This window comes from Stegodyphus dumicola, chromosome 11 (genome assembly GCF_044657685.1).
Source record: "Stegodyphus dumicola isolate Sdum_Otavi_A_Nest chromosome 11, ASM4465768v1".
NCBI lineage: Eukaryota > Metazoa > Arthropoda > Arachnida > Araneae > Eresidae > Stegodyphus > Stegodyphus dumicola.
Window position 1 is genome coordinate 155,301,732 of NC_140778.1, and position 22,746 is coordinate 155,324,477.

Here is a 22,746-nt window from a genome sequence, read left to right on the forward strand (position 1 = left end):
CCTTCGTTTTGCAATTACCAACAAACATTTAAAAAGTAAAATAGAAAATACAATCAAATATCTATCTTCAATAGGCAAAAATTTATGTGAGCACTAATGTAATTAATGTCAAAATTCATTTTTGAAGCTGCAATTCATCTAAAACTTTTATTATCTAATTATCTTAAAAACAAACCCCTGCAATAATAATGATATAGTGAAAAAGGGAAAAAGAAGAGGAAGAAGATACAGATTCATATAATAAACTTTATCTCAAGGAACTATTAAGAACTGTTATAAATTATGACTGTTAGCCTACTATTATTATAGCTATTATAACTACTATAATTATATCTAATAGATATATCAATCAAAATATCGACATACTGTTATATTATGTTATATTATACTATGTGTTTTATTATACTATGTACTATTTTGAATATTACTTTAAAAATAAACCGAAGTGTAGTGGGACTATACCTACATTACTTATAGTAAACATTGGGTGTCCCACTACATTTCCACCTGAACCTGAACCTGTCCTACTTTCAGAATTTATTCGCTGTAGGATACACACCATACAAAGATGACGCCACCGCCAAATAAAATTTAATCTAATCTGGGTTACAGAACGGCAATTGTTATTTCAACATCTTGGTTAATATAAATACACATATTTATACGAAACAGATATTTATTTTAATGAAAAACGTTTGGGGAAAAGAGTCTCCGTTGTATGTTCAATACATATATAAGAATTTTACTTGGCTGCTTTATAGACTTAATTAATTATGCTTAGTTTAATTGGTCTCTCACAAGCTGTTTAATTAATGAATTACTTTGACATCAAAGGTTTGCCATACTGCTTTGGTTCGCTCTCTAAATATCTTTAAGAACCTAACCATTCACTTAAAGCCCCAGTTGTGCTGTCAATGAAATCCCACTGATTTTCATTATCAGCCGACTCTTTGGGCGGTATCTACGGAGGCAATGAGGCGTTACATGACCGTCCGGTCCTACCGGGATAGTAAATCTGCGGAAAATATGTCACGTGTCCAACAGTTCAAAGACCATATCATGTATGTTTTTTTGCGGTTGAATGGATTAAATAAAAATGTCCTCCGTTTTTATGCGGTATACCTCAATGCCTTCATTTTTTCTACTTGAGCTTTGCTTTGGTTTTTCTATCCCGGTATTTTTTTGTTAATGTAACTAATTTAATGAACCTCAGTTTTTGGTTTGCTGAACAGTTCCTGTGCTGACCTTCGTGTCTGAGAAAGAAAATGCAGTCTTGGTTAAATAGGTGAATTCCTAATAGCGAGACCGGCATTACATGGACACGTAAAGAACTTGAATTATTGGAGGATGCATTAGTAAATCAAAAGTGTGTTATCAATCTCTTAGTTAATATCTCCAGAATGTCATTTAAATATATATTTCTCATTACCCATGCTCTTATCTAATTAGTATTCAAGGCAATAGTGTTTTGAGTACCCTAATTCGTAATTCAAAAAGTAAAGATGCTACTTCTAGGTCAAATTGCACATGTTGTGATATTTTTACTTCCTTGTACGAAGTAAAAAGGAAGTATTGTAATCGCGAAAAGTTTCAGGCAGCATATTTCAACAAAAATGTCCCATTTTGACCTCTTTCAAATGCAATTTAACGAAGTATTTCAGTGATATCTGTATGTAAGGACAGAATAAAACACTCTTTTCCTCCAAAAAAATTATAAAACTGCTTTAAAATGAATTCTGAAGAGAATTTTTCGTGGCGTCTGTACGAACATAAGTACGTGCGTACGTACGTATCTCGCATAACTCAAAAACGAGTAGCCTCAGAACGTTGAAATTTTGTATATATGACTGCTATGACTTGTAGATGTGCACCTCGTATTTTGGTTGCAATCGGCCGCACCAAACATATATAAATATAGTTAATATATATATCCACTCTGTTACCCGGCTCTGTGATCTCAGTTTCTTTACCCTTATATGTTTGTAAATTGTACATTTTTAGCATTAAAAGTGATTGAATTATGTTGTTCTTATCTTCCGGTTAAGGCTTTTATGCCTTTAGTAAATCTGTATGCAATAATTTTAGAATTATCAACAATTTTAAAATTGTTTAAGTGCCGCTAAGCCTAATAATGTTTTTGATGGCGGCCATTGCTTGTTTACATTTGAAACAGCAGGATAGCGGATTTGTTGCCAATCTAGAGAAAATTAGCTTCGCAACAACAAAGATAAAGCCTTCATTTATTATTTAAATCATGCTTAATCCTTTCTGGAATTTTTTCGAGGAAATAAGCGTTTAAAATTTACTTCGTAATTTTTAATACAGATATTTTGAGTTTTTATGTATTTTTGCCTTGTCGCGAAGTGAGAACTGAATTAATTGAATGAGAAATACTCAATCGTCTGTGAAAAACTTTCTTTTTTGTTTTGTTTGCTTAATATCTTTTATACATCGTTCTAGCTTTATTATAGTATTTGAATAGAACATGTGGCAACGATTAGATAATTCTTTAAATGATATAAATTTTTTGCATTCTGAGTTATAATATGAACGAAATATAATACTGTTAAGTCAGCGTAACGCCAAAGTGTCGCTATGGTAAACAAAGTGAATTTTAAAGAATGCATTTATTCTATAGTGGTTTATGCGCTGTCGGTGAAGTAGGTTTAATTCAATCTAATAAGTTTAAATAAAATGCAAGAAAAAATGCGTATAATTTAATATTCCATACAAGGAAGTCATGTGGTGTACACATCAGATTTTTTTTTTTTAATAATTTACATTCTTCAACAAATGTTTAAGTTACTTTTTCGATTCTATTACTATTGGTAATGGACATGGGCAGGAAACCATAGAATGAGCAGCTGTCTGTCTGACAGATTTTTCTGCATCATTTTATTTTTAAAAGTAATAAACTAATTATATTACAAAAGTAAAACTATTATCTTTAAGATTATAAGCCACTTTTGTCATCGCTACTTACATTAATAACATTCATAGGTAAAAAATTATAAATAAAATAAGAAAATCTGAAAGGTTTCAGATTTTTAAATATGTCCAAAGGGGCGTTTTTTTAACATTTTGTGTGTTACCTTATTATCATGTTCTTCGCCCTTAAACCATAAAATTCAGTTCAAGAGCAATATCGCAAACTAATTTTAATAATGAGCATATCCTTAGAATTTCCGATACACACTCTCGCGCGCTGGATATATATATAAAATTCAAAGCTAGGTCGTAAGTACAATATTAAAAAGTAGAAATTTTTTGCGCAATATGCTGCAAAATTAAGGAAATGAGAACATTGTAGTGAGCTCGCCAAAAAGTTACCAGGAGCTGTGGCTCCAAGAAAAAGTTGAACACAGTTTTTTTAAAAAACAATGACATTGAAGGGTGAAAAATTAGGCTACACGCGAAATAAAATGTAAAATATAAAACACAGTAAAATACAAATCGTTGGAAACAAGTTAATGGCAAAAAATACAGTAAAATACCTATCGATATGACAAGTTAAAACATATAAAACCAATCGATGGAACAAGTTAAAACAAATAAAACAAATAAAAACATATAAAAATTATAAAGCGGAAAATGGTAAATTAGCTCAATTCGAGATCCAACCTGGCTTTTCAAGGGAAATTTCTGGTTAAACGTCGAACCAAGCTAACTCCATTACGCGTTTCGCCGAAACAGACAATTGAAACTTTTGCGTTACGAAATTTTTAATTAATTAGATGAAGTGTCTAGAAAAAATTTTTAGTCTCAATTCTCTGTTCCAATTTCTCGACGCGCCCACACAAAATGACACATTAAGGTGTAAAAAAAAGTGTATATATATATAAATTAAAGTAAAGTAAAAAGAACAAACGATAAAAGACCTATTTGGTCAAAAACTTTGCGCATTGTGCTGAAGAAATTAAGAAAAAGGTTAAAAGAAAAATCCTAGTTCGTACGCTAAAAAGCCGCTTAAATACTGTGGTTCCGCGAAAACATTAACATAAGCAAAATAAGTTGCATTAAAATGTGTTACAAGAGAAAAAAATACAACATTTGAATATTTACAAGTAAAAATCATTACTAATAGTAAGCAATATACTAATCAAATTAAGGTATATTTTAAACATTAGTAAAAGTACTAACAAGTGATATGAGCAAAAATATAAAAACTAAGAAGCGGTAAACGGTAGATTAGCCTGATTCGAATCTCATTATGGCTCATCAGGGGAAATTATTTTTTAATGAATTTCGAATCAAGCTAACTCCATATCGCGTTTCGCTGAAATATATATATATATATATATATATATATTCTTTTTTTGGTACAGTGTTGCCATTGCTCGCTTTGGAATCGTTTAGTTTGTTAATCAAAAATTCGTTGAAGTGTTACGAAATCTGAAATTGGTAATAAAACAATAATAATTGATAATAAATTCAAATTAGGGCTTCCACATTCCTATATTCTACGGAAGATTACGTTATTCAAATTTGGCGGGCTCTAGGTACCGTTGTTTTATCCCAATGCAAGAAAAATACATACATTCAAGCAGCTTCTTCCTTATTTAATTTCTTTAAATATAATACAGAGCGATAATATTTTGTGGCAACGATTTGAAAAGTGAAACAACGCTTTTCGTGAATAGACACAAAATGCCATAACGAAATTAATAGTCCTAGACAAATTTCCCGTTTGAACTAAAAATGAGAATTATACTGATTGGAGATTGTCACTGTTTATATTCAGTTCATTAGAGTGTAAAGCTTCTGGCGAAGAGATTTATTCCTGAGAATCTGCTGAAACTATTCACGAGCTTTGTTTGCTGTATAGGGCCGAAAATGTAGATCTTTGAATATTTTACTCTGAAACAAGTAGTGATGTGATGTACCTGGTAAGCCACAAATGCAACTATCTGAGTTATGTAGCCCAAAGCAAAATAGTTAGGCCACTAAAGGTTCATGAGCTGTCAGAAGATAAGTCACAGCACTATTTATAGTAACTAATTTATTTGAGGATGGACATGGGCAGTTGATCTGCCATGGGTTAAAAGGTATAATCTTTAGTCTGAGTAAGTTACTCTGATTGTTATTCAGCTTCTGCGTCTCGCCGTATGGCAAACTGCCAATTCTTATTAGTGTTACTATTCGACATGACAAGGATCTTTTATTTGCGTTTGAGTTTAAAACTCTACTGCATTGTTTAACTAACTCAGCATCATGGAAAAATGGTGTATCATGAAGGCCACATGAGTGTATCATGAAAAAATCATAACGCACTCATGTGTATCATGGAAAAATGGGTTTTCGATAAACGAAGGGTTCGGTATGCCCTTATAATGAAAAGCCTTCTATTTTTGCATTATGTAATGTTATGCATAAAGGTATATACGTATATATAATGAAAAAGAATACTAGTTATTAGCAACAGTGAGCATCATATTTATCTGCTAATCTTTTAGACAGGTGTATTTACAAAGCTATATCTTTAGAATTAACATAAGAACTTGTTGGAAAACTCTCCGATTTACAATTTAACTTCGTAATGTGAAACATCTATCTTCTGCATGGAAATCATTGTGAACGTTTCAATGTCCTTACGAATTTATGAGAGTTCATTAACTCAAGCATTTTTTTTTCAATGCACATATTTGTAAAGTCCATGTGGACTGCAGAAGTTAAATCTATGGAGCTTCTTGATTTAGAAAGATATTTGAATGGACCAGAACGCACGCCAAATACACATACGGCACACAAAATACAATAGAAAACTACTGACATCTTACAACTAGTTTGAATTTTAATTCTTGTTGCCAACTCTAAGAATATCGTCTTAGCAATTCGATATATAAGCAAACTATATATATTACTCTGATTTATTGCTAAGCCTATTATTTAATTTTTTTATCAGTTCCTACATGTCTCTTATGTGCTTATATAAAATAATTTCAATTTTGCATTTTCCTCCCTTTTGAGCTCGAAAGGTCTTTAAAAACAAAGAATACATTAAATATGACAAGCCTAATTACTAATTAGATATTTATACTTCGTCAGAGAGCGAAATATCTCATTGACGTTTCTCAAAAATTTATTCAAAAAATGTGAAAATGAGGCATGAAAATGTCAGAAATATTTTTCCAAATTTATGCGCATACCATTTAAAAGATTCAGAGCAACTATATGATCATAAAATATCAATATGATCATAAAAAATGCAAAACATAAAACGTAACATTTCTTAAATAAAGTTAACTAGAAATAATGCAGGGAATTTTTCAAATTTTGAAACTGGAAAGGGAAGTAACGTAAAAGCATAGCAAAATATTTCATATCTGGCAAAATTTCAGCAAACAATTGCACAATTAATGAAAACAATTAATGAAAGACAAATGTTTTTTACAAGTTAATTGTTATAGTTTATATAAAAGCTGTTAATAACACTTAAAAATTAAACAAATATTTAAGTATTCTTAAGATGATGAGAAATAGATTTTTTGTGACAAAATATTGGGTTGGGGCATAAATCCGTGGAATTCTTCATTGGGTTAACAACATAGCCTTCGCTTTCCGTTATTCAATTGTTTCTCTTCAGTTTAGAGTTTCCGCCCAACCCGTATAGTAGTCAGCATCGCTGATTGCTGTACCGAAGGACTCGGGTTCGAATCCCGGAGAAGGCATGGATATTTGTATAGTGTCCATGCGGCATGGGGGCACTCTAAATATGTAGCGAGCCGAAAGGCCTCTTGTGAGGTTGGTGGTAGAGGAAGAGGGGCGGGAGACCCTCGGATCAGTCGCCCCCCACACGGAGTGCTCTTTATCAAAACTGGGGGTTGAGCTGAGCTAAATTGCACTGTCAGCAATAAGATGCTCAAGGCTGTTGCCAAAGACAGGCATATACTTGCGCTCCATGCCACGAGGAATTTCGTGGCCTTGGGCTGACTATAGGTCAGACAAGTGGCACAACTTGCAAGTGGCACAACAACAACGGTTTGGAGTTGCAAGTGGCATAACAACAACGGTTTGGAGTTGCAAGTGGCATAACAACAACGGTTTGGAGTTGCAAGTGGCATAAAAACAACGGGTTTGGAGTTGCAAGTGGCATAACAACAACGGTTTGGAGTTGCAAGTGGCATAACAACAACGGTTTGGATTTGCAAGTGGCATAACAACAACGGTTTGGAGTTTGATTGTTGCGAAGTGGAGCTTGTAATATGTTCTTAGCAGGTTATGTAAGCCATAATCAATGAGAAATGTGAAGTAGAGAAAAATTAACATTTCTGAAACATATTTCGCCCCTTGTGTTTAACATATTTTCCCAGTGACTCTCTTAACAAGTCACTCTCTGGACAACATTCAGGGGTATGTGTTTCACGATGACTTTTCTCTTAGCAGCTGTCTATCAGATTTCAACTTGAAACCACAGCAGTTCTACAGAAAGGGCACTGAGCTCCTACCCGAATGCTGGCAGGGGGGGGGACATTCATAAAGATGGTGATTACAACATTAAGTGAAGGAGAGATTGTTGTTGCTTCGTTTGGTTTGTGTGATTACGGCAGGGCCTCAAGGGCTAGCTGTCTAAGATGACAGATGCCTTCCTAAGGGTAACTCTCTCGCATAGACGTTACACGTGGGAAAAACCATAAAAACATCCATGCAGCCAGCCCGTTCGTGGACTTCGAACCGCGGAACGAACTACCAGTGTTCAGTGACTTTACCGCTCGTCGACCGAATGAATGATTGATTATTTATAACGGAGCGTATCAATGTCTTGTTATTGTGTATTGTACTGTTGTGTAGTGTATTTTGTACTAATTAAATCATAGCATAGTAAAAAGGCTAACCGAATGAAGATCGTTAAGGATTTATGCACCAACTCAGTATATCTCAAAAATAATTACTTTTCACCCTTTCACCATCTCTTGTAAATTTTTTCAAAAAGACGGACAATTCGGGAATAGCTATAGAAAGCTAAAGAATTTTTTTTTCTTCTGCTTTCTGTAAGAGGAATTTCTGGATAACACTGGTTGTTAGGATTTAGGATTTAGGAACGGGGAAGACGGGCACCACAACTTTACCATTTGGTTAATTGGCTTAGCGCCGTCTCCCCACTACGTGATCCCAGCCGTTTATTGATATTAGCAAGACTGGTTGTTAGAACAGAGTTAAAATTCCGGCAAACATACTGGTTGCATGAGTGTTTTCATGATTTTTGCAATATGCAAAGTGAAAGCATGGCCGGCGCTACACATTTCTGCCGCCCGGGGCAAACTCCGGGACTTCAAAATTCTGCCGCCCGGTGCGACTGCACCATTTCCGCATGCCCTGGCGATGGCCTTGTGTGAATGCAAGGCAATTTTCCAGGGCTGTGTGTACAAGTTCTACACGTTCTCAACGATCCATTGCTTTCGGCAGGTAGCCTTCATGTGCTTTGCCATATTCAAATAGCGTGTAAGGATTATGTTAATTTTATTAACAGTTAAATTTCAAGTTAAAGTTCCTTTCCTGTCAAATTCTTAACTTCAACTTACTACTTCCGGCCAGAACGTGGTTTTGGAATTTGCTGAATATTTAATGAGAAGGAGCGGTATTTAAACCACGAAGTTACTTACTGAGACAGAGAGAGAATCAGAGTTTCTGAACTACGCGCGTCTGCCCTTTTGGCCGCTCTCTCTCAAAGCTGTTATACGCTCGGCCCTACTCAGGCCCTTGCCGCTCTCTCTCAAAGCTGTTATACGTTCGGCCCTACTCAGGCCTTTGCTAAGCTTCGTAGTCAAATAAGTTAAGGGGCCAACTCTCATTGAATCTTGATAGCTTTGGCTATACTTAGTTAATCTTAGTTTTAGTTTAATTCTTAGTCTTTTAAGTTCAAGTCGAAAGTGCGGACTTTATTTGTTCACTCCCAGGCGGAGTTTTGTTAAATCTTATAGAAATAATAAAGGGTTATTTACCCTTCTCTCGTGTTGTTTCCTGTCTTCGAACTCTAGCGATTATTCGCTTATCAGTTCCTAGGTTCCTCACTTCCAACATTAACTTAGAATTTCAAGTGAGGGACCTTACAAGCTAAAATACTAACCTTTTAAAGTGCTTCACGAAGATATCCTTATGTTAAACCTAAGGACACGGATGTCTTCTCTATATCAGCTAAAAGCGGAATCAATCAAGTTTCCTCCTTAAGGATAAATTATTTAAAGCGAGTTGCTTCGGATAATTTGGCTGATTTATCAGATAAAGTATATTAGTGCTCTACAAAAATTCTCCAAAAATTCGTCCATTTAGATAGAGGGCGTTCAAAGTTATTTACAGAATGCATTTCAGCAAATGATTTCCACGTGTAGCGCAAATAACAACCAGTTTCTTTACAAAATCCTCAACAAAGCTCTTTCGCCTACGGCAAAGAAATGCTTTTGAACCATTTGCATTCCGTAAATTAAAATCATTGGCATTGACTAGCTGGTTAGTAGTTTGAATGAAAGCGCAGGGTAACTGTTTATATAGCAGAAAATACCTTAATCTATTTACGGGCTGGCTGCATGGGTGTTTTCGTGGTTTTCCCCATGTGTAACGTGTATACGAGCCAGTTTCCCTTAGAAAGTCCTCCACGAAAGGCATCCCTCCCCTTAGGCAGATAGCCCTAGTGTGCTTTGCCATAATTAAATACACCACCACCACACCACCTTAATCTATTTAACAGTTATCAAACTGTACTACAAGAAATTCATTGTTACATGACTGAAGTTAACTGTGAAGGTCACTTTTTCATTTCTAGTGTGAAGAGTTACTCGATAAACTCTATATCAGATACAAGAAACCAGTTCTATCCAAAGGTCACTTGATGCTGACTGATATTTCTGCTCTAAGATATAATTCTAGTTCATTCACGGGAGACGTATTCTTAGTAAATAATTGCATGACTGTTTTATTTCATGTGCTTAATAATATTTATAATTTACCTATTCCTTTTTTTTTTTTTTCCTATGAAACTATGTCATAACACTTCGCCATTTCCAGAGGGATGACGTAATTTCCTTAGTAAAGAAGTGACAATGGAAGTTTTTGTTTATAAGCTGTGTATGATCACTTATATTTCTATTTTATTAACATTATTACAGAAACGTAAATTATAAATGTTATTCAAGGTTAATTCTAATAAATGAATATATTTTGTTTTGAAAAATTGTGTATACTGAAAGGTTTACTTTTCATGGAGGACTTTCTAAAGGAAACTTTCTGGAAATTTTAATTCACTGCGAAAGAATTTAGCTCTTACACAGACATTTAAAATATATTTTATGTTACGTTAACTTTTTTAATACGAGAGCACTATAAAATTTATTTGCTATTTAAAACTCTTTTTTTCTTGAGCTAGAATAAATTAGCTCATGGAAATGCTTGATAAAAATGAATAAAGATGTCTTGCAGCTGCGTATTTTTAATTGCCTTTAGTTACAATGTTATCCTAATAATTTATTTCTCTTCGGAAAATCATATGTAACGTATATACGAGCCAGTTTCCCTTAAAACGTCCTCCATGAAAACATCACTTCCCTTAGGCAGTGTGCTTTGACGTAATAAACTAAACCAAACCAAACACTTAGGAAAATATCTTTCACTAGTAAACTTATCTTTTATAAAATTATCTTTAAAAAATTGCTTTCATTTTAAAAATAACTTTTATTTTTTAATTTTGCTTCGTAAAACATTTAACGAAAATGTAACACATTTTTTAGCGTAGGTATCTCTATTCGACGTTATTTCGATTGCAGCAAATTTTAATAAATTCACACCGTCAATTAATTTAAAAAGATAATTTTATTAAAAACAACTGATTTGCTTTATTCGTAATTCGAGCTAGTGAATTTCTTTCATTTTGGTAAATTTTTGTTCACTTTGGTAAATTAATTAATTCATTCATTAATTCATTTTGGTAAATTTTGTTCATTTTGGTAAATTTATTAATTCATTCATTAATTCATTTTGGTAAATTTTGTTCACTTTGGTAAATTAATTAATTCATTCATTAATTCATTTTGGTAATTTTGTCCATTTTGGTTTGAAAAGTATAACACAAAATTGGAAATATAACAGATGAAAGTATAATACATTTGGAAAGTATAATATGTAATACTTTTGGGAAATATAATACATAATACTTTTTGAATTATGCTTTCAAAATAATAGAGTTACTTTCTGATGTATATATATTTTGTGGGCTAATAACAAATTTATTTAATTTATCCTCATCTTGTTGCAAAGTGGAATGATATTGTAGATTGCATACCAACAGAAACATTATTTTGAAATCGAGTGAGATTTATTATTTTTACCATTCTAGAAAAAAAAAAAAATATATTTTTCCATTGAGCATATGATGTCACATAACCATAAATGAAATGGCTCGCTTTTATATTTTTATGCCTGAGATGATAATTTTTTGTTTAATAACTGCTAACTCAGCTGCCAATCAAAAATATCAGTTTAAGTTTTTACCTCTACGGTATCCTGTAAGAATTTACTTATTTACTTAATTTCTATTTATTATAAAATTATACCAATTAAATAAATGGGTAATAAAAATGTACTGGAATTATTCTCAGATAAATTTTTATAAATTTTACATTATATCAACATCTTGTAAGAATCCATAGCAAACTTGAATTGTTCCCTTATTTCCCTAAATAATGTTTTAAGAATAAAGCTATTTAAAATTATTATTATAATTGTTGTTGTAATTATTATTACTATTACAACTACTATTGCTGATGTAATTGTTATTATTATTAGTCCAAAGAGGCTTTGTTCCTGAAGGACTACTGTTTTCATTTTGCGATTTTGCGTTGGTTCACTATAAATGTCTGTTTCACTTTTCAAACCGTTGCCACAAAATGTTAGAGTCCTGCATTATATTTGAAGAAATTAAATAATGAAAAATCTGCATAAATATATGTATATTTCTCGCATTGTGATAAAACAATGGTACATAGAGCCATCGAATTTTCAATGACGTAATCCTACTGCGAATATGGGCCTGTGGAAGCCCAAATTTGAAATTTGGAACTTGTTTTATGGTCGATTTCATATTGTAAAACTTTAACGAATTTTGGAGTAACAAATTCAAGGATTTCAAAGCGAGCCATGGCAACGTTGTACAGAAAAAACATTTTTATCTCCAGCGCGGCGAGACTCTGTATCGAAAATTCTAAAGATGGGTTCAGTTTAAAACTATTTTACGATATTGCTGTTGAACTGAATTTTACGGTTTAAGCGCGAAAAACGTGATAGTTAATAAATAAAGGTAACAGACAAAATGTTCAAAAAAAAAAAAAAAAAGCTTCTTTGGATGTAATTTAAAATTTGAAACCTTTCAGATTTTTTTTTTTTTTAAATTCTATCCTAGTAAATAAGAATGCCGTTGCTTATTATCTTTTCCAGCTTGCTCCCCCATTATTTCTCTTCTAGTCTACGTTGAGTCCACCTCAAATGCTCTCGAAACGTGTGTGTATAAATGAACAAAACGCCCCTTTGATAGTAATATAAAATCTGAAAGCTTTCAGATTTAAATTATTGTTGTTGTTACTGTTAGTGTTATAAATGTTATTATTATGCTGCACGGAAGCCGCTTTGGCGAATCAAACTGCTGGCTCGAAGTTTTCAAGGTCAGAGAACTACTTACGTATTTGACAGTAACCGCAGGTCAAGGTCAACTCACCGCGATGCATGTTAATAAACAATAAATTACTTTAGTTAGTATAAGGAAGATGGAAATAAGGAATCCAAAATTTAAAGAATGGCAAAATGCTAAATGACGCGTTTAAAAGGTAGGGTTAATCCACATTACTGTTTTCTGATATATTTCTTTTAGCTGCGGTTTGAGCAAACGGTTTAAAAACTGTCAAGATAAATAATAATAATAAAAAAAAATATTTATAAGGCTTTGCCAAAAGGTCTGATGAGATATATATCTTTTCTATAGTCATAAATGTTATTATGTATTATCAAGAAAGATAAACGACAGAGAAAAAGGTAAACGAAAAGATAAAGTAAAGATAACGAAGGAAATCTGAAATACGACTTGTCGTTTTCCGTAAAATCAAATTTTAATTAATAATTTCCAATAGCTAAAATTTATTACAACACTTTTGGAAATAACATAAAAACAAAACTTTATATTAAAATTTGGCATTATCAGAATATTATCATTGCTTCAGCTGTAGTAATTTCTCATTTGGTGTGTAACGAGGATGAGTGATATTAATGTACTATTAATTAAAATTTGAGATAAAATGCTTACTATACAATTAATTAAGATAAAACGCTTTTTATCTTATACAGTTTTTATAAAAAGCAATGAAAAATTAATATATATATTTATGTTTTACCCATTGCATCATTCTTTGTCATATGAAACGAAACACAAAATTATGGGGCGTTATGAGAGAACAGTATCGGGAAATTAACAGAGTTTTAAGAGACACTGATCATGATAACATGGAAATAATACATATGAGAATACATATACGAAAATTTTGTCAATTTTTGTTTTAGAGCTTTGATTTAAAAATTTTTAATTGCCTCTGATTTCATTAGCCTATGAATTTACTTATAGTTATATAACATAAAAAATGCTGTGATAGTTAAACAAATCATTTCTTATTTTTAAGCTTTTAATCAAAGTTTTTGTTTGTATTTTAATTTTTTACTGCCATTTCTCGACATGATCAGTTTGACATTCTATGGCGTAGGATCTACGAGGAATAGCAATAAAATGCCCATATTGCTAAGTCATTAAGTCCATATTGATGCAGTTTACTGGAAATATAAAAATCCGAGAAAGGGTATTTGAATGTCAACACAACCCTCCCCCCAAGTAAGACATTCTAATGGGTACTTTTACTGCAATGGTCACCTATCAGTGTACGAATCCAAAGGGTCAGAATTTCGGGGTGGGGTGGGGGATTAACACATATTTAATGAACTATCGTATTTATATAAAAAATACCTATGCATGTAATATTTCAAGCAAATCAGCTCAGTAAATGTGGATTGGAAGCCAGATAAGTAAATAGAGATGATAACCCAAGTAATATAGCATAACATAGCATTAACGCTAACCTAAATAACACAGCTTAATAAAACGCACTAAAATTTAAGGTAATTTTGAAGTGATGTTATTTCCTGTAACGGAGAACACATTTTAAAAATACTGATTTTGTTTTTAATGAAGGGATATGTAACTTTTACCCTCTCCCCTCCTGCTAACGAAAAATTCCATTTTGCTTATGATGTTGTTGCAAGATAAAATGCACATATAAATAAATCTCTTGCGAAAAATAGGCTATTTTCAGTTTCTGTAACATAATCTGCTGTGTTCTTTAATTTCAAGTAAGAATTTAAATTTTTATATTTACAGGAACTGATTAGAAATAAATTTGAATTTTGTGAATTAAAAGAATTAAGGCTTGCTGCTGCTATATATATTGAAACATATAACTTCACATGCATGCAATGAATGTAAAACTATGAAACGATAAAGATGGTCAGAACTTGGTTTTTACGTCCGAGCCAAATAAAATTAAAGCCAAATAAAATTAGGTTTACAGTTTTCTTAAATTTATTTCAGAGAAACTAATAATAAAAAAATTACATATTTGTTTCTTGTTTTCATGTTTTATGAGATAAATTGAATTTTATATAGTTTAAATATTCAAAAAGGATGATATTATAATGTAATAAATATATCTCTAAAAGTCTGCTAAAATTGTTCTTAAAAGCTAGTGTTTGTTTTCTCTATACCTCGTTATTCTTAGATTCATTAAAACTGTCAAATACCGTAAAATTCAATTCAACAGCAATATCGCAAAATATTTAAAAAGAGCATATCTTTAGAATTTCCAATACACAGTCTCTCTTGCTGGAGATAAAAATGTTTTTTTTTTTTTTTTTTTCCATACAGTGTTTCCATTGCTCGCTTTGAAATCGTTGATTTCGTTAATCACAAATTCGTTAAAGTTTTACAAAATATGGAATAGATTATAAAACAAATTCCATATATGGGCTTCCAGATGCCCGTATTCAAAATTGTATGTCTCTTGGTACCATTGTTTTTTCACAGTGCGAGAAACATACGTACATTTATGCAGATTTTTCATTATTTAATTTCTTTAAATATAATGCAGAGTTTTAAAATTTGGTGGCAACAATTTGAAAAGTGTCACGCCCTTTTATCGTAAGCGACGCAAAATGCCAAAACGAAATTAATAATCCTTCTGGGCAAATGCCAATTAAGGCTAAAAAAATGCTTTGAGTTTCTATATGGAGGGACTGGTAGGCGGTCGAAAGGCTATCAATAAGAGATAATTACACATGCTTCCTGTGACTCTTGATAAGCCTTGATGTAGGCTTGAGCCAAAACGAGTCTAAACTACATACTGCGCTGATATTTATTATATATAACCGTACTCAGTGTTCTTCAAGCTAATCAGTATGCGTCAGTCTTATTAAATTGTGACCGGAATATTCTCTCAATAGTTCGAATAGAATTCTAAGAAATACTTCTAATAAACTTACATCAATCGTATTTTCATATGTAAATGAATTTACTCGTATTTTAATAACTTTCTTTGATTTAATTCCTTTCAAGAGGAAATAATCTAAAATGACAGTGACAGTTGAGAGTGTACAGCCAAATAAGACTATTTATTAATTTCACACAGCAGGACGTATACATAATGAGTACAGTTGAACTTGGAAATAAGAGCAAATATTTGAACTAACGCGTGGCTCCTATTGCAAGGGAAACTTTTTAGTAAATAATGCGATAATATGACAAACTCACGGGTTTATTTCGTAGCTTGAAATTGTCAAAAAAACAATGCCTTCAAATTCCATTTTGAATATGCTAATGAGTTACTACCTTTCAATAGAATTTTAGTTACTTTTGTCAAAGGAGATAATGTATTGGGTCAGTCCATAAATTCGTGCGCATTTTTTGGTAAATTTTTAAATAATATTAAAAAATCAATTTAACATTTTAATCAATTATATTTCCTCTCCATTATCCGCAATGTCTCGACATGTTACAGGCAGCTTTTTTATGCCATTGCTGTAGAAAGACTCTGGGTTTGATGCGAAAAAACACTTGAAAGTTCATTGTACACATCCTGTTCAGAATTTAATTTTTTTTCCCAGTAAAAAATTTTGCAAGACACGAAATAAGTGAAAATCACTTGGGGCAATATCTGGAGACTAAGCAGGATGTGGCAAAAGCTCCCAATTAAATTAACTTTTATTTTTTTGGACGGTTGTTCGAGCCCTATGCGGTCTAGCGTTATCACGATGAAACAACACTTTCTTGACATTCACCAATCGTTGGCATGTTTTAATCAATTCTGTGTTTAGACGGCAAAGTTGTTCACTATAAACTTCTGAATTAATCGTCTGATTTGGTTCTAACAGTTCAAAATGTCCCGAACGGGGTTCATCATCAAGGCTGCTTTTTCCAACTTTAAATTTTTTAAACCATTTCTGGGCAGTCCATTAATAATGTGTTCACCATGTACACTATCAATTTATATCACTGCAAACCTGGCAGATTCACCACACGAAAATAAAAAATGTAGCACAGTACGTTTGTACTGATTATCTATATTCATCTTCTACGGGTACTAAAATGCGTTCGATATTTACGAAAGTTGATGATGAACTGAATAATATGTCAGTCAAACGATGACAATTTTCAGCATATTCAAAATTGTATTGCTTTAGTAAATCCGTCATAGAGAATTCCACGCATACTCTTAATGCGCATGAACTTCTGGGCTGACCCGATACTAAATAATCTATTAGAGAATAAATTATTATTTTATTACTTTGCAGCTTTAGCGCACGTATTAGGCAATTTATTACGCCTGATTAACTAGCTTACTTAAATCGAATATATATATGTCATATTTCTGGGAAACATAGAAGAATAATTAGCGTAGAGGTCATAATCATCGAAGATTCTCGAATTTGGGACAACAGATGAATTTAGGGGGGAGAGCACCAAATTTAGAATGTTAATTTTGTGGTCGCCAATTATTTTTTTTAACGTAGCCATAGTATTTATTTATATCTTACATATGTGTATAACCAGCACTACATATTTTTCATGTCTAATGTCAGCAATGCATACTTACGTAAGTTCTTCAGATGACTCATCTTTCAAACGTTTTAAACTTAGGAGCTGATAAGTGTATTATATTCTTGTAAATGTATTTTCTCTTTCTAATAATTTTCTTGCAGAATTTTCTCTAGGTTACTTTGTTACAGTATAATTCATGTAAAATAGAAAACATTTCATAATTGACTATTTACGTTTTATTAATGTTTTTGGTAGCAGGCTAGCTTACTGTTGACTAGAAGTTGCTTGTATTCAGATATTAAAAGTTGATGTTTGATAGCGTGGTTAATATATGCCTGTAACTAAGACCAGATGAAGTGTGGCCTGTATTGGGGACCGTTAATGGAGCACCAAAACTGAGAAAAAATATAATTTATATAAATATAATTTTTTTTGGCCAGTAGGTAATTAATGTATTAAATTTTATTACAGCCTCCATCTCCGCGGGCACAAGGATGTATTGCGACAGGAATAAGTGGACAGGACATCAACCATTGGAGATAATTACCAACGATCATCCACTGGAGAGAACATCAGCCATTGGAGATATATTTCTTTACGCACAAATATAATGCGAGCATAATTTAAGAAGAGACATGTAAATTATCAGTAGCACACATGGATTGCACTGTAATAATCAGAACCCTGCCCTACCATACCGCTGCATTAGAAGGATAAGATAAATACGTACATATGTGCATTTCCAATTACGTTATACAAATGCTTTAAAGTTCATGAAAGGTAAAGTAGCATGATTATGAGCTTTTTTTGATGTGCACATATTTGCGCTTTTCTAATAACATCTCTAATCTCCACGTTACTCTATTATCAAGGATGTAATTTTCAAATGATCCTCAAATATATTCTTATTTCTTCGCATTGGTTGCTTGAATATGTCACGAAAAACACGGAACATCGGTAAAATGTGTACCAAACAATTCCTAAGGGAATTAGATTCAGGAAAAACTATCTTTTGAATTCTCGGGAAATGATTGACATAATATCCAAATAGTGAGTATAAGTGTAAAGAGCAAGAACAAAAAAGAAAGATAAGAAATCCAGGAAATATGTATAGATAATGCGTTTATACTCAAGGGGGGGGGCTGGGATTTAAATATATGAGATATCAGAAATAAAACAGGAAACGAAAACCGAAATAAAATGAAATATGTACAGGTAAAGTAGTCAATAAGATAAAATATCTCATAGCCTTTGAAAAAATATAACTAACAAAATAAATCAATTTAAAACATTTTAAAAACTTTTATTTTTAATAGCTTTAATAATAAGGATTTGAAAGAATAACCTAATAAAAGCGAAGAAATCACTTTTAAAATATTTCCCCAGCTTTTCTGTGTATAGCTAAACATCCTGTACATCACCATATTATTTCTAAAATTTTATATCTTTCATGGCGTCCTTTGATTATACATTTGCTTTTAAACACTATATCAAATATATATGAATTAAGATTTGAATAAAATGCATGGTAACGATTGTTTACTTCATCATTACTAAGCACTATCATGACACACAATACATCATTAATATGTACTATAGAGTAATGAATTATAAATTACAGAACTACTATATTTATAGTATGCATCGACTACTACATGCACGGACTACATGGTCACTGCCGGCCGGGATGCATACACATGCATGGACATTGCCAGTCGAAGATCTGTATTTACATTCTACAAGGATCATACAATGAACTAATTAATCTACTGAGATTCATAAAGTTTGTCATAATTTAGTTAAATGAACAAAAATTCATAGTATAGGGTACATGTAATCAATACGTAAATCGATATATAGTCAAATCTTGATTTAATTGTGTAATACCGGAACGATACACATGTACTGCTAAAAACATTCGAGAGTGGTTAAAAAAACACACAAAAGAGGAACAATTCGCATTATCATTAACATAACATACTATTAACAATTTATTTGCATTTTAAAGTTGGTTAATTAGTAGAGAATTTCATTTGTTTACCTAAATTAAATATCACTCAAAACAAAAACAACATTCTGTGCATAACAGACGAATAAACGCAACAAGAAATGAAGAAGTTAAGTTATAAAAGATATTAAAGTACAATACTGGCAATATGTTATTTACATTTTTTTCCTTTTTGTATTTACTGTAAACAGTTTTGTTTTACAGTCAAAACAAGTAAACACTTGGTTGATGGTTTGCGACAATCATTTTTCCATGGTTTCGCAATAAACAAACGTAACTAATTTTTTGATGGAAGGAAACAGGCTCCGATTAATGCACAACCCAGTTAATTCCTGCCCAGTTAATTGGGAGTCGACTGTGAATGATTTAGTAACAGTATGTAAATAAAAATATGTAAAATCTATAAATTTGTTTCCTTGCATTCGACAATACTGTAAACAAACGCAACTTTTATTTTTTAATGGAAGGAAACAGACCCCGATTAATGCACAACCCAGTTAATTCCTCCCCAGTTAATCGGAAGTTGACTGTAAATAATTTTGCATATTAACAGTATGTAAATAAAAATATGTAAACCCTATAAATTTGTTTCCTTGCATCCGACAACTATTGTAGACAACTACTGCAAACAAACAAACGCAACTTTTATTTTTTGATGGAAGGAAACAGGCCCCGATTAATGCACAACCCAGTTAATTCCTACTCGGATAATCGGGAATTGACTGTAAATAATTTTGCATAGTAACAGTACGTAAATAAAAATATGTAAACCCTATAAATTGGTTTCCTTGCATCAGACAGCTACTGTAGCGAACAAGAAAAATCGAACTTACTCTGTAGTCGGTAGTGGCTTGTGTCGGTACCGGTGTCAGGGGTCCGACCCCTCCTGTCGACGATACCGCTACCTGGGACCTTTGGTGGTACGGGAAATATGGCGAATAAGGTTGGTACATGACATCGGCGCAACTCATTGTTCCGGGATCGAATCCCGCATAGGCATCCAAAATATCTGGCTTCAAGAACCCGGCTGAGACCAAAAAAAGTCACAAACTTCGAAGTGCCCAATCAAAATTTCCCGAGCGGGCCGCTCTCGCGCACGCGTCCGATGCGTGCAGACGAAACTTCACTTTTTGGAAGGAGTCATTTTGGTTTCCTTTTTGCCCCGCTGACGATCGGTTCGGTGTTGGTGGGTTGCCACGAAAGCGAGACGAGAGACCGCGCCAACGTTGATACGCAACATTAGGTGGGGTTGGCGATGGAGAAGGAGGAGAAGTCGCCAAACGTCCGCGTTGCGTGTGTAGAACGCTTTCAGCACCTGCGGTCTGCTGTCATTGCCATGATACTCGCTAAAACTCCGCTTTCACGTTCTTGGAAATTTAAGTTAAAAATACTTCTACGTTTTTAACAATGACACTCTTTGATTATGTATGCAGAAAGCTACAGAAGAAATGACATCTGTGAAAGACATCTCTGAATCTAATGACATCTCTGAAAGCTACAGAAGAAATGCACTGTTATTTTATCTAAGCTAAAAATAATTTTTGGTTATTAATATCTCTTGAACGAGCAAATTAAAAATGCAATTGTAAAAGAAAACTTACTAAATTAAAAACATTTCAACGTTCTTAAATGGGGGAATAAAGGAAGATACATAGAAATGTAAAGAAAACAGGTGGCGAAAATTTATTTTACTAAACCATAATAACTGTAGTATTTAAGATTGCTTTAATTAACAAATGCATGGAAAATAAAAGCAAATTTCGCCATAAAAGCATTGAAAAACGAATTATTTTCAATAATATTTTTCATAATCTAAAATTCAGAGACATAAAAAGTGTTTGCAGTCAAATTTCAAGTCTACAATAGTAATCTGTTATAATAATTTATAATTATTGCAGCTTTTGAAGTTCGAATACATACTTTTCAAAAATGAGGTCATCATTGGTTAAGAGACTATAAAGCAAAGATTAAAAGCTAATTTTAACTTATCAATGTTAGCCGTTAAATTTGAGAGTATTCTCATCTTCTGTTTAGACTGTGTGATGGCCACGAAGAATACAGATGAAGAATATTAGAGTGGAGTGGGAAATGCTTCACGTTTGCTGCAGAAGTTAACCATATACAGACTAGCTGCCTTTATGGAGAACTATTCAAGAAAAAATCCTCGCCGCATCGCTCGATACTATAATTGCCGACAAAGGAATAGTTTTACCGATATTAATACTAAATTTAACTCTTATCTCTTAATAAGCTCATTCGATCATAAAATCGGATTAAGTATCTTTAACATATAATTTAATAATTATAGTCTCTTTAATTTTTATATGTTATTATCTCATTTAATTTAAAGTCTCTTTACTTTTAGTCCATCTCATTTAACGTATTCTCATTTACCTATAGTCCATCTTATAATAATTCTTATTATCAAATTTAACTGCAATTTTATTAACGCATAGTTGGTTTATATTCCCCCCCCCAGCGGTCGGACCGTAAAATCGCTGAACATTGGTAGTTCGGTCGGGGCAAATGCACGGGCGTTTCGTGGGTGGCTGCATAGACGGTTTCGTCGTTTTTCCTGTGTGTAACGTGTATACGAGCCAGTTTCCCTTAAAGAGTTATCCACGAAGGCATCCCTTCCCTTAGGCGGATAGCCCTCGTGTGCTTTGCCCTTATCAAATAAATCAAACGAAACCCTAAGTGGGTTCGAATCCAATCGAACGAGCTAGCTGCATAGACGTTTTAGTGGTTTCCCAGCTGTGTCACGTGCATACGAACCATTTTTTCGTACAAAGTTCTCCACGAAGGCATCCACACCCTTAGGCAGATAGCCCTAGCGTGCTTTGCCATAATTGAATAATCTCGATATTCAATTATATCAAAGCACGCTAGGGCTTAATTGAACCATAATTGCCATAATTGAACCCCCCCAAAAAAAAAACTAAAACAAAAACTAAAACAAACTAAAAAAAAAAAAGTTTAGATTTAGTTATTGATCCATATGTATACTATAGAAGAATGCACTGGATTTAAAGAAATTTTAATTTTCGTTTCCTCATTTTAATATTTATATTCTCTCATAATTATTGATTAAGAGTTTTAAATTTTTAACACATTAAGAAAGTTTTAATTGTGCCTTGATTAAAACGTTAAGCGTAGGTTAAGGAAAGTAACTTTCAATTTCAAAAATTTTCTGTTTAACTGGAATTTGGTTAGCAACTGGTAAAATCACCGAAAAGTTTGTATTGGTATTGAAAATAATACATTAAAGATAAGAAGTAGTTTACGAGGGGAGGACAAGTACGATTTTACAAAATGTTAAATAGTTTCATATATTACAAATACTTGGTGAAATTCATGTCTTCTTGCTGATGAGTTGGATACACATCTTGGCTTTATTAATTAAATAATATATTAAGACATAGCCCGTCAACAGCTAAGGCTGAAAAACGCATGAGAATGTGCAGTATTTATGTAATATAGTTAACCAATTTTTTTCTGAGTTAATTAAGAAGATTTAATAACGGCTTTCAAGTCGCTCCGAATGAATTCACATAAAAATTCATTCGGAGCGACTAAGAGGAGTGGGGTGATATTCTAGTGTGCAGTGTAGCAGCTTTCGTGCTCTACT

At 32.6% G+C, this 22,746-nt stretch overlaps 1 protein-coding gene across 1 annotated transcript in view; it reads right to left on the bottom strand.

Annotated features, from left to right (window-relative positions):
- The window catches only part of vg (transcription factor vestigial), a 171,711-nt gene extending 151,423 nt beyond the window's left edge, over positions 1-20,288 (bottom strand). The window contains exon 1 of the mRNA XM_035353725.2: positions 19,952-20,288. Coding sequence (XP_035209616.2) covers positions 19,952-20,089 — 138 coding nt within the window. The 5' untranslated portion in view covers positions 20,090-20,288. The remainder of the gene's footprint in view (positions 1-19,951) is intronic.
- Between the last annotated feature and the right edge of the window lie 2,458 nt (positions 20,289-22,746).